Source organism: Sceloporus occidentalis, unplaced genomic scaffold (assembly GCF_023333645.1).
Source record: "Sceloporus occidentalis isolate IW3139 unplaced genomic scaffold, rSceOcc1.0.p SCAF_3, whole genome shotgun sequence".
NCBI classification, from domain to species: domain Eukaryota; kingdom Metazoa; phylum Chordata; class Lepidosauria; order Squamata; family Phrynosomatidae; genus Sceloporus; species Sceloporus occidentalis.
Genome location: NW_028316983.1, coordinates 79,627,638 through 79,641,634, shown reverse-complemented (window position 1 = coordinate 79,641,634; position 13,997 = coordinate 79,627,638). Strand labels below are relative to the sequence as shown.

General features: G+C 38.3%; 1 protein-coding gene across 1 annotated transcript in view; it reads right to left on the bottom strand.

Moving 5' to 3' along the window:
- ZFYVE9 (zinc finger FYVE-type containing 9) overlaps positions 1-13,997 on the bottom strand; it is a 58,291-nt gene that overhangs the window by 31,893 nt on the left and 12,401 nt on the right. The window contains exons 3-6 of the mRNA XM_089515136.1: positions 8,444-8,543; positions 5,726-5,902; positions 3,375-3,544; positions 2,696-2,819 (exon numbers count right to left, since the gene is read on the bottom strand). Coding sequence (XP_089371262.1) covers positions 2,696-2,819; positions 3,375-3,544; positions 5,726-5,902; positions 8,444-8,543 — 571 coding nt within the window. The remainder of the gene's footprint in view (positions 1-2,695; positions 2,820-3,374; positions 3,545-5,725; positions 5,903-8,443; positions 8,544-13,997) is intronic.

Genomic DNA, 13,997 nt, shown 5'->3' with positions numbered 1-13,997 from the left:
TAGAATAGTCATGGCTCAGATAGCCCATTCTTCCAGGGCTCTTCAGCAGAAAAGTATGCATTTCCTCTCATAAGGGGACACAAACAAGTACGTCATTGGCCCATCTTATTCCTGAAAGATGATCTAAAGAGTGGGCAGTTGCCCCTGTGACAGAACACAGATGTTCAGCTCCAGGCATCTGTAAGAGTGATTTCCACTTCTACTGGAGGAGGCAAATTAAGCGCCTCTCTATAGTTTTTTGTGGGTTTTTCGGGTATGTGGCCATGTTCTAGAAGAGTTTCTTCCTCACATTTCGCCAGCATCTGTGGCTGGCATCTTCTCTGGCGAAACGTCAGGAAGAAACTCTTCTAGAACATGGCCACATACCCGAAAAACCCACAGAAAACTATAGAGAGGCGCTTAATTTGCCTCCTCCAACAGGAGTGTTGGGACAGTCCGCTGACTTGGTTTCTATCTGATGTGTAGAAGTTGGTACCCTGTAAGACCACTAGGGGGACAATTAGTTCGACAAGTACATGGGTTCAAGAACCAAATAGGATCGAGGTGCAGCAGGGCACAAGAAGATGTGGATCTGTCAGATTACACTGTTGCCTAACCACCTGAGAAGCCTCTGAAAGGCTTTGCTGTACTTTAGCGCTGTTAACCTCGACTCTCTACTACACTCGACCTGAACCAAGTGCAAAAGGCAAAGAAAGCAAACATTTAATTCCAGTATTTTACTGGAACTCCCGATACTCTTTTGAAGTACCTGAGGTGCCACACGAATATCAACAAATGAAGAGACATCACCAAATGCAAGAAAAGGAGGAACTTTCTGACAGTAAGGGCTGTTCAACAGTGGAACACACTCCCTTGGAATGTAGTGGTGTCTCCTTCCTTAGAGGTCTTTAAACAGAGGCTGGATGGCCATCTGTCAGGGATGCTTTGATTTAGATTTCCTGCATGGCAGGGGGTTGGACTGGATGGCCCTTGCAGTCTCTTCCAACTCTGTAATTCTATCATTCTATGAAAAACATGCAAAACAAAGTCTGACAGGAAAAATAAACTCTGGAGTGCTCCTGGGATGCTGTTGCTACAGACAAAAAGAAACTGCGCGCTTATTAATGAATTGATGGATTGTTATACTAGAGAACTAATAGGAATGTTGGTTAATTCAGAATTAGTGTTTTATTGATCATATTTTGTATTATTGTATCATTTTTATTGATGTAATCCTGCCTCGATCCTTGGAAGAGGCGGGAAATATAAATAAACTTTATTATTATTATTATTATTATTAGGCAGAAAGTGAGAAGATAGGTTGCTCAGAGAGTGGGCAGGGCTACTGCCAAAACACTTACATAAGAGCTCTAGAAGATTCCAAAGATGCACTGCTCAGGTGCAAGATAACCCATTTGTGTGATTCACAGAGACCACGAAGAAGAACACTTTGTTACGAGGCTCCAGATCCCTTCTGATCTTGAAAGGTAAGCAGAGTCAGCCTCGGTTAGTACTTGGATGGAAGACTGCCAAGGAATACCAGGTGCTGTAAGCTATATTTCAGAGGAAGGAGCTGGCAAAACCAACCCTGAGGAATCCTTGCCTGAAAAAAACCTATGGAATTCAGGGGGTTGCCATAAATCGACAAGGCACCTGAAGGCACATAGATACAGAGTTGAAACACACTTTCTGTGGCTGGTATCCTCATCGAATGAGGATCTATTATTATTATTATTATCTTCTTCTATCTCTGTGTTTTGTTCTGTTGATGGCTATATTAGAAAGCAAAGTAGGTTTTCCTGAAAATATTGCCAAGTCCTAAATACAGCAGAATTTAAGTCATTTTTATTTCACTTAGTCATGTTACAGCCAGCCAAAATAAAGCTGCTTCGAGTCACAGTGGAGGTATGGTGTTTCAATGATGCATGTGTCCTAAGAGTCCAGAAGCCACACCAAAGTCACGCTCCAGTCTGGTGCGACTTCTGGACTCTTAGGACGCATGCATCATTGAAACACCATACCTCCACTGTGACTCGAAGCAGCTTTATTTTGGCTGGCTGTAACAGGCCTTAAATTCAATGTCATTTGTAACATTAATGCCCATTTTAGAGCAATCCTTTTGCAGCTATTCACATCCTGCTCTCTTTTTCACTACAAAGTATTTTTTTTTAAATCTCAGCATATTCTGCTACCTCACTATTCATTCCAAAATCCAGGTCATTTATGACCAAGTTTAAAAGAACTGCTCCCAATCTCTCCATTGTGAAAACCAGTTATTGTCCTGACATCCATTCATCTATTGAGTTAGTATTAATGTATTTTACGAAAGAATACATTTTTTAGGAATTGATATTTTATGCAAAATATATAGATACTTCTGTTTATATGTTTATGATGCCACTAAACATTTTAATAAAGTAACAAACATGGAAGAAGTTTTTAAAGCATTTCCGTCATTAAACATTTCTGGACACATTTTTCTTTTTATATTATTATATTAGGAATTTCTATTAATGAAAGACTTTAAAAAAAACAACGAATGATATATTACTCTGTACTAAGAATGACCACAGAATTATTGCTTATGTAAGAGGTTACATAGTTATACCTCATTAAGATTGGCTTTTCCCACTGAAATCCCTATTTGGCCTTCATACAGCAAAAAATATGGGTATCAGTATGTGTTAGTTCCATTTACATTTAGTTATGATCTCACCTCCTTTCACTCCAGTAGAAATGAGAATTGGAGGAAGTCCATCTTCTGGAATAAGATTCATTGCACTGCCGACTGGACTTCCAACCTGAGTTTTACTTCTGGAAAATGCCAATGTGTTTTCAGCCTACAAGAAGCAACAAATAATACTGTTTAAAAAACACACAGCAACTCAATATATCCTACCCTCTGTAAACACAAAACACCAGAAGACTTTGTTACATAAGCTCCCAAGTAAAAATACAGTTACAGCTAAACCTCTTTATAATCTGATGAAAAGAGCCTGCTCCTACTTCGCACATAGGTACAAGCACCATTTTTCTTGCAATAAACTTCCATGGAATTCCACTCATAGGAAAGTTCTCTAAAGAAAGGTAAGCCCCCCCCCTTCTTCTGCAGCCCCTAGTGCCACTTCTTATGTTATCCCAATTCCCCTCCCTTGACTTTTCAGAGCACATTTTCAGTGGAAAGGGGACATTTCCCACACTTCCACTCAATCTATGTCTTTCTAGCACAAAAAGAGGAGTGCTAGTGGAAGGGCTGGATGCAACGTATGTCTGGATCCAACCTATATTACAAACAATGTCATTGAACAGTGCAACTAAAGTACTTAATGCATCTATGTTTCTATGCTAGTGCAATTCAATCTGTTCAACATAAATAAATCAGGGCATTTTTTCACCTCTACTGGTGAAGTATTGTTGCTCATGGGCTTGCTTGGATCATGTGAGACTGCCAGTGCTCCAGTAGAGGTTGTCCCAGACACTGTCAATTTGGCTGCATCAGCAACTTCACCATTGGGTAAGATTCCATCAGCAAACCAAACACGTCTTTGTTCTCTGGGCTGAGCCACTAGGGAGAGAAATAGAAACATCTTTACAAAAGAAATGCATGCATGAGATGAAGTAAAACTAGCCAATTTCAATATTTCAAATAGAAATATGATGAAACTCCAACTAGAATCACCAATGGCAGTAATGATGAATACCGTATATATGCATGTATAAGTTGACCTCATGTATAAGTCGAGGGCGGGTTTTGGGGCCAAAATTTTGGATTTTGATATGACCCTTAGATAAGTCGATGTGTAACAAAGGATCTAAAAGATGAAGCAAAAGGAAACAGTGCCAGAGAACTAGCAGTGATTAATTTCTGTAACATTATAACTTTCCATAAATTTTATATTTTACAACTCTTTTGTGTGCAAGTTTGATCATGTAGTAAAGCACCAACTTCACATTTAAAAAAAGAAGAAGATTCATTGCAAAGCAACATTATAATATCCTGTTTAACATAAGAATTGTCTTTACATTGAACTGAAATGAACAGTTTGATAAAGAATGGAATGCACATAGTTGGGTCATGCTACAACATCTTCTGAATATGTTTTTAACTAGAAGTATATTTTAATGAAACCAACAACATGCTTCAATGGGTTATTACAGTTTAAAAGTTTGCACATTGGTTGACCCTGCTGAAATCACAAGGACTGCAATCACAAAAGAGGTGAATAGACAATCCCCAAGGCAAGTTCATAAGTTTCCAGGAAGCTTTTCAGTACTCTTTTTTAAACTATAACTTTGCCTGATTTTAATGCAGAAAACTACTAAACAAATCCCTATCGCTACTCTGTTTCTCTTGCCATTCCTTTGGCTTTTGCCAGAAAAAAGCCTGGCAAAGGAGGTTTGGGACTGAAGGCTGATCTGGTGAGTTTAAGAGATTAATGATACTTGCTGAAATGAAATACTGAGTGCAGTTTCCAAATATCCTGAGTACTTCCATACCTCTTTATGACAGCTACAGGAAAAGAGATTCCACCTCAACTTTAGGGGAAACTTCCTGACAGTAAAAGCTGTTAGATGTAGAACACACTTTGAAGTGTGGTGGAGCCTCCTTCTTTGGAGGTTTTTAAACAGAGGCTGGATCGCTATCTGTCAGGTATGCTTTGACTGGGAGTTCCTGCATGGCAGGGGGGTTGGACTGGATGGCCTTCTGGTCTCTGCCAACTCTATGATTCCCCCATTTCTCTTTCTCTCTTGCCTTCCTCCCAAACCCAGCTTTGCAAAGGAGGTTTTGGATGCAAAGCTGATCTCTCCCCATTTCTCTTTCTCTCTTGCCTTCCTCCCAAACCCAGCTTTGCAAAGGAGGTTTTGGATGCAAAGCTGATCTCTCCCCATTTCTCTTTCTCTTTTGCCTTCCTCCCGAATCCAGCTTTGCAAAGGAGGTTTGGACTCCCTCTTTTTCTCCCGGTTTTGGTGATCCCAGCCCTGGAAAGGGGGATTACCTTATTGACCCTTATATATGTCTACCCTGGGATTTTTGAAGCTCATTTTGAGGCATAAATTTTTCGACATAGTCGAGTATATACAGTACTTCCAGGGTCATAATCTAAAGGAGCATCATTTGCTGTTTTTTATGCAACAAAGCCAACCGCCATAGTAAGAGTTGTTTTTTTTAAAGCACCTTAACTCTTCAGCAATAAGAACTGCTGCAACAAAAAGAGCAAAATGAAGGCAGCACAAACAGTTCTTCTCCATGTGTGTATGTCACTATTCTCAGCTAATCTGCATTTTAATAACACTTTTAAAATGCTGAAGTACACTTGAGAGTCAGTGTAGTGTAGTAGTCTGAGTGTTGGGCTACGACTCTGAAAATCCAATTTCGATTCCTTGCTTGAGCATAAAAACCCACTGGGTGACCTTGGGCAAATCACACTCTCTCAGCCTCAGAGGATAGCAATGGCAAACTGCCATGAAAACCCTATGAAAGGTTTGCCTTAGGGTTGCCCTAAATCAGAAATGACTTGGAGGCACACAACAACAAAAACACACTCACTCACTCACATGCAGAAACATGCACACTTCATGACATTAGTTACTAATTAGATTTTGCAGATTAAAAGACTGATTTGCTGAGAAAACACATGGCTGAGTAGAGAGATGACATCAGATATTTTAGTCCCAAATCCAAAACATTATCTAGAGCAACTAAGAACAGAATTAGACAGAGAGATAACTATACAAAGATCTTTACCTTCTGCACCTGGATGCTTTAAGACTCCCACAGGAACCATAACAGTAGGTGGTGGAGAGTTCAGTGCACCAGAAGCCTGAGCTTGCTGCAAGGGAGGAATGGTAGAACAGTACTCAGCAGGATTGTTAGGATTAGGGCTCTGGCTTGAGGCACTCATCATGTTCTCCCAGGCTTGTGCTAAAGAAACAAACACACAAAAACATTTTAAAAGCTAACAGTCACACAAACATGGATAGAAAACAATTTCAAAGTACTGTAATTCTAGGTTTGTTGTCTTCTACCTTTTAACAGAAACACAGAAGTAATTATTGTTCAAGGAAAATAAATTCTCAAGCCTGTGGCAACAAATAACTCATCAAAGCAGGGAAGTTTCTGGAAATTGGATATGCTAACTGTTTCAAACTGTCCATATCAAATTAACATTAGTATTTGTAATATTGCTCTTACCTTCTGTAGATCTTCAAAACCACTACAGAACATTTTTTTCTCAAGATTAAAAATCCAGAAGGTAATGGGTCTCTCCTTGCCTATTGTAAGCCTTTGTATTTGCAATTCTTTGCCTTCTACACCTGGTAATTGAATCTACTATGTATGGTTCTTCATACTGCAACTGGCATTTCAGACCTAGCCAATTGTTCTGGTCCTAAATATTTGCCTCTGCTGCACAAGCTGCAGCAGCAACCTGCAAAAGGGATAGCTGTACTCCATATACTCATTAAACCCTTATATGCTCACTACAGCTGTTCTCAATTCAGGGGCAAAGCTGCTCCTATAGCTCTTCATAACCCGCTTGGAACATTCAAACTGGTTCCCAGCACCATAACAAATTAGAAAATAAGATGTCCACTTATGCCAAGAACCCCTTTTCTGGAAAGAACAAGACTGGGCTCAAGTACATGAACAAAGTTAAAATGCAAAATTAAATCAAATTCAGTGAAAACGGCTGACATCTTGAGAACCAAATATAATCTAACTTTTATTACTATTGAAAAATGCCAAATGCTGTTTCAACCTCAGGCTTCAGAAAAGAAAAAATATAAAAAGGTAGGTTAACATCCATGTGTTCTGAGCATATAACTTCTCTGATAGAGATTTCCCTCCCTCTCCCCTTTACAATCTTTACCAACTAAGAGCTATTGTTTGGAAAGGACTTAAAAAGAAAAGAAAAGGTGTCAACAACACAAGTAAATATACACTCATATTTGTGGATGAGTACCAAAACTACACAGAAACACAACACTGCTTTGTTCCCACCCACTCAATATACACAGAAATAAGTAATCAACAGAGTGATTGCTGCCTCTAATGTATGAGCCCTCCAGAGAGTGATGAAGAATTTACTGAACAGCACCAATAGGATAATGTAAATGATTATCAGACAATACAGATGGTCTGATGTGAAACAAGAAAGCATTGTCACTTAGACTACCAACTAGGCAGTGAAGCTTTATGTGACATGGTTCCTGACACAGGACACTCAGCTACAGGTAAGTATTGCTAATGTATAAATAGTTCTACTCACCATCACTAATGAGTAATGGAACAAAACATATTTCTTCCCATGGAAATGGCTATAACACAAATTTTATTCCATCTCTTTAACCAAAATACTTGTAGATTGAAATGATTCAAATGAACATATTTCAGGTCCCATCCTTCACAGACCACCAGGTGTACTATTTACTAGCTGAATATCTCAGCTATCTTTGACACTAAAGCAAGGTTGTTGAATTTTTGTGTTTTGTCTTGTTTTGGCAATACACATTAGAAACATCCTGAAGAAATTTAGCTTCCCTTGCTCCTTTTTAAAGAGTAATACATCTTTGCCACAGAAAAAAACCTATGTCATCTAAGTCACTACTTTCTAATTCATAGCTGCAAAAAAACCCACCATTGTTTCCTGTCACATTTACATCAGCCTACAGGGAAGGCTGTTAATATTTAATACTTTAAACAGCACTTGTATTGCAGAAATCCTTTTTCAAAAGTATAACAACATTTTAGAACATAATTCTTAAAAATCTTTTGATATAGAAAACAACTGACGTTCCTGAGGTGTGTAGTGAGTATTTTAAATCAGGTATCCTTTTTGATGCATCAAGACTAAGGAATGAGGCAGAGATGTTCAGTACTATTGTCAAGATAACTGTGTTATACATATCACTTGCAAGCATTTCTTTCCTCAGAACTAAGTCATGAAAGCTTATTATACAGTGTTGCTCTTCTTTCTTGAAAACCATTTCTACACCTAGGACCACTGTTTCAGAACACAACATTAAACTGCAAAAAAAAGCAAACACTTACCTGCTTTAGTAATCAGTCATTAGGGCCGATGCTGCATAGCTTTCAATCAGAGAAAATGAATTCAAATCAATTTTATTAAAGTCATTGATCTCTGTCTAAAGCTGTACTGGAACCCAATACATACACAAAACTCTGAACAGCACGTACTAGGACTAACTTTATTTTATGCATCAGAAATGAAAGAAAAAGGAAATTGCTAGGATGTCCCATAAGTGCCATAGTCATTGGACTGTGACAAGTGTCATGCTGAATATAATATACTGTAATTTTCAGTAAACAATTTTACTGGAAAAAAAAATAATTTTCATTAGGCACACAAGATACTCTGAACAACAAGATTCACATGGATGAGTCTGTCCAGCATAGTGTCAAGGCAATGGAAATCTATATCTACTTTCAAAACCAGTTACTTACCATTCAATAGTACTGAATGGCAAATTACACATACTCTGGCTTCTTTTCTGTCCATATATAGTAGTTTGCATTTCAGGCTGCAGCAGGCTGCACAGAAGACCTTAAGTAAATAAGAAAATATATATTCAGTCACTTATCAATCTCTTATGACTAAAAGCATTTGTACAGACTGAATTCCATATTGATATAACCAAGACTAAACTTATTCTTATTTATTTATTTTATACTCTGTCCTTCTCCTGAGATGGGATTCAAGATAGCTAAACCATAAAATGCTTCAGAATGCTAAGTAAAATTAAGTATTTATTACAAGTGTAAAAACTGATCATATGGGTTTCAAATTGAATAGATACCTAATGAATTAGAGAGTTGCCATTCTAAAAACGTATACTGATTGTACAAAACAGAATTACTGTATATATACTCAGGTATATGTCTAGAAACCTTAGTCACAAAATTGACCCAGAAAACCTGAGTCAACTTATCCATGGATACAGTACATAAGTACTGTACTTTAACTCTTATTTTAAAAAGAACCATCTCATGGTGAAAGGCAAGAGTGCAATCTATCCTAGAAACACTGACTCCCCCTCTGTACTCTCATCCATCCAGCCTTTAGTATAAGCACAAACAGCTGTGCCTGTCAGGATTTTGTCTTTAGCATTGCTTTCCGTTACTATGTCCATTACATATTTTGTTACATGCTCCTAGGTTTTACCCTGGACTTATCCGTTGGACATATCAAAATCCAAAATGTTGACCCCAAAACCTGCCCTTGACTTATACATGAGGTCGACTTATAGTCAAGTATATACAGTGAACCACCTGCACCATACGCAGGCTCACCATATGTGGATTTGAGGTCACACAGACAGAAATCCCTAATATAGCGAATGGAATGCACACTCGTGCCATGCACTGTGCCGCACACCATGGGGATGTGTCCCATTCAAACAAATGGGGCTTGAACATATGCTCAATTTACCTTATGCGAGAGGGAGTCCAGAACGGATCCCCTGTGTAAGGCCAGGGTGCACTATACTGTACTATAAGTCATTTTCTTGAGAGGACAATAGTTAAAACAGAATGTCTTTACCTATTTAACATACTTCATGAAACTTTTAAAAAATGACTAAAGAAAGTACAATGCACCTGTGTCATACACAGGCTTGTCATATGCAGACTTGAGGTCACACGGATGGCAAGTCCTAATATGGTGAACGGGGTACGCGCCCATGGCACGCACCACACGTCGTGGGGACATACCCCATTCAAATCAACGGGGATTGACCATACACAGAATTTTCAGAACAGAACAGAACAGATCCCCCTCATAAGGTAAGGGCACACTATATATATTTAACCTACTGTGAAAACTGAGCAATCAAAATTAAAAGGATTTTAAAAAGGCAAACAGAATGCTATGGGGGCCAAGTGGTCCAAGTTCTGGCTTTTGGAAGCTTCGTTCAAGGCCACCTCTCCTCTGCATTCAAATGCCTTCACTGTTCTTTCTTGTTTGCTGTCCCTTCTGCTCCCCTGGTACAATACCTATGTAAGTCACTTTAGACACTCACATAGGGCAAAAGGATGCTGTATAAACTTGTTTTAAGGATTGCCATCAACTGACAAATGGAAAACATTTATGTAAATTTTCATTCCTTACTTGTAAACCTATGTTCTCCAAATGGCCATTTCTGCAATCACACATATAGGTCTATCCTGGAGCAGAACAAGATCTCCACACTTTCTCCCCAAAATGCCCTACTTTCATTTTCCCACTAAGCCCACCAATGTGCCTCTGTGAGGAGAAGTAGTATGAATGGACAGATGATCACCCCAAGAACATCAGTTACAGGTGAACAAACTGCCTTTCTTTATTACGACTGTTGTGCATGACACATATGGTGATGATTAGCAAGGGTATCAGTCATGATAGGCTGGAGAAGGAACATTAGTATTGTACCAAAGGCAGCACAGCTCTTCAAGAAACCACACATGCATTAGGATCAAGGCAGTAATGCTTTATAGAAGCAGATGGTTGGGACTACGTCAGCATTTCACTTATTTCTGCTAAACCAATACCTTCACATGAAGTGGCCATGTAAACTGAAGTAACTATAGCCCATATGAATGGCATCAAAGATAGTTGGGGAAGAGGCAGCTTATCTAACTGATAAAGATAGCAAAATTGTCTTCACTACCCATTTCACAAAGTTTTGCGTTTGGTTAATTCTGACTCACAGTGTTGACTTATCAAATGCAATAGAGCTTGATTCAACATAAACTCAAGCTGAGACTAACAGCTGGATTGCGACCTAAGTGCTATTAGTTTTGCATGTGTTCTGCTCCTTATCATTTCTAGTCTAGAATTCACACTTAACACAGGTAGTAAATATATTTGCTACATAAGTTAGCAAACATAAATTAGTAAATTATATTTAAAATCTATGAATTATATCTTCCTAGATGTCCCAAATCACCCTTCTGAGTTGGAAATTGACATGTTTTTATAACTAAATTTTCAAAAGCAGCACTGGGGAAAACTTTTTTTTTTACTTTGTGATTGTGGTTTTGCCTTGGCAATTTAAACCATAATTTAAATCAATTCTCTCCAATCTTTTCAATGGTGCAAAAGCAGCTCATTGCATTACTTACTGCATTTATTTATTACTTGTTCTGTTTGTTCTCTATTCATTGTTGCAGTTGTTATCTGGTTTCAAGTCATTTCTGACTTATGGTAACCCTAAGGCAAACCTATCATGGGGTTTTCTTGACAAGATTTGTCCAGAGGGGTTTTTGCCTTTGCCTTCCTCTGACACTGAGAGAATGTTACTTGCTTGAGGTCACCTAGTGGGTCCCTATGGCCAAGTGCAGATTTAAGCCCTGTTCTCTACAGTCACAGTCCAAGACTCAAACCACTAAACCGCTGGCTGGCTGTTGATTACTTTTTTTAAAAAAAACAACCTGTAGAATTATAAGTGGCATTTTAAATTTTCTGTCAAAATACCTCTAAAAATACCTTAAAATTCCCTAAAATGTCACTAGGTGAATAACTTCATCTGTATTCATTACATTATTGGTGCAGTGAAACTTCATTATGCCCATGTTACTGGAGAAAACACTTAATAAAATTATGGAACCTAGGTGAAAAAATGGTTTTAGGTCCCCACCTTCAATTACAGTGTAACAGTTACTTAGTTGCTTTGCCAAACAACATTTACAAGTCTCACAGCAACCAAACCCCAAAGTTGTGCTAGACATATATATTAAAGAGAAGCAGAGACACAAGTACACATGCAAAATAGCTGTGGGATGGTTGAAAAGTAGCCACTTATGGATGGTTTTGTAAAGCAAAGAATTAGCTCATACTAATGTGCTGAATAAACTGTGGTTTCCATTTCTAACAAGTTCCTTTTTTTCTTCTTCCTTTTACACATTATTAAACTTACCAGGTTATATATGAGAAAAGGATAACTTGACAAAATGCATTAAATGAAAATGAAAAATCCATTCTCACTCAACTCTGAATCAAAATTACTAATACTCTGAAAAAATGACAACATATAAAAATAGATAAATGATGTAATTAAAACATTAAAGGGAAAGGTTTCCCTTTTGACAGATTTGTCTAGTCGTGTCTGACTACAGGCAGCACTCATTTCCAATACTAAGCCAAAGAGCTAGCATTGTCAAAGAAGACACCATGGTCATGTGGCCAGCATGACTGCACGAAACACTGTTACCTTCCCACCAAAGTGGTACCTATTTATCCACTTGCACTTTTACATGCTTTTGAACTGCTAGGTTGGCAAGTGTTCACTCCATCCCACAGCACTTGGGGTCACGGCCTTGCGACCATCGGTGTTGGCATCTTAACCACTAAGCCACCAGTACAACACATAATTCTAATAATATAATAATATTTGAATTATTCTATACATATATTCACTGATGCACAAGAGCTAATAAGTTCAGGTCAACAGGAGGGTGGCCTCAGAGCTCATTCAAGAAAAAAGAATTCTATATTCCAAGATTCTCAACAATAACAACTTTAAGACACTGGTGAAGCTAGATATCTAGCCACAGTCCTCATATGGAGACCTGTTTTACATTGAGTGAGATTATTGGTCCATCTAGCCCAATAACAGCAATTTGACTTAGCTGCTCTCTAAGGTTTCAGGCAAGTTTTTTTTTCATATCCTTATCTAGAAATTCCTGGTACTCCTCTGGTGGTCTCCCATTCAGGTACTAACCAGGATCAATTCAGCTTAACATCTAAGCAACAAATACTAGGTGCTGTAGGCTATATTTTGGAGGAAAGGATTGGCAAAACCATCTTTGAGTATTCTTTGCCTAAGAAAACCCTATGAAATGCATGGGGTCTCCATGAATCAACAGGCTTAAGGGTACACACACACACACACACACACACACACACACAGTACAGCCTTCCAGATGTTGGGCTGTAACTTCTAGCATTCCTCACTGTTGGGGCTACTGGTAATTGCAGTCCAACATCTGGAAGACTGATCTTTTCCCAACCCTGGTTTAAAAGGTGAGAGACCTTTTTTACATATTGAAAGCCTATTAAAATAATAAAACATAGGAACTTTTCAATAAAAAAAGAAATGGGTTAGTCACTACATAAAACTTTTATTTGTAACTGATTCAGCCATAACCTACATCATGTCTTTTTGGATGCCACAATATCACCTCTCAACTTCAGAGGGATGCTATTTTTCAAAATACTAAGACTTGAAAGAAATGAGATCATGAGCAAACTACTTAATTTTTCATTGATTGTGCTGACCATGTCAAAAATTGGATCAGACTTTTCCCCACCCATCCTGCCCATCCAAACACATTTTCCAAGGACAGGCAAGGAATGTCACTGCTTATGTGTCTAATCTACTGTATTTCCAGGCAGCAAAACCTCCACTCTCAGTGGAGAGGCTAATCAGAAAACGGTGTCATTGGGTTCCACATCTTCATGCCATACAATGAACTTTCAGACAATAGCAACCAGTATTCCCAACCAAAGCATGGACAAGTTCTGCATTTTAGTAGTTGCAGTAAAAAACAAACAAACAAAAAAAAACGTTTCCAAACTCTGCTTCCAGCCTAACTGCTCTTCCTATTCCAGAGCAGGAAATCCAGAAGGGAAGTGTTTGCAGATCTGGTCACACAACTGTAAAAACGATCTCAAACTTCAAATCAGGAGCTACGGATGTGATAACATCAACCCACCTCTCCAGTTTCAAAGCTATGGGGAAGGTTTTCTGTACATGACTCGTAAAACAGGGCCACACTACATTCAGAACAATAATCACTTTTGTCCAAATGTGTACATACATAATGGGCTAACATTTGTGATATAAATCTGAAAATAAATATAAAATCATTTCTGGGAGCTTTACTTGCCTTGCAGTTAACTAGAAGTAGGAAAAAGCGTTTAACATTTAAAATACAAGAATATAACAAAAACTAAAAGCTCCAAGTAAAGCAATTCAGTAAGGCATTGTGTAATGATAATGATAGTCACATTCATAAATGA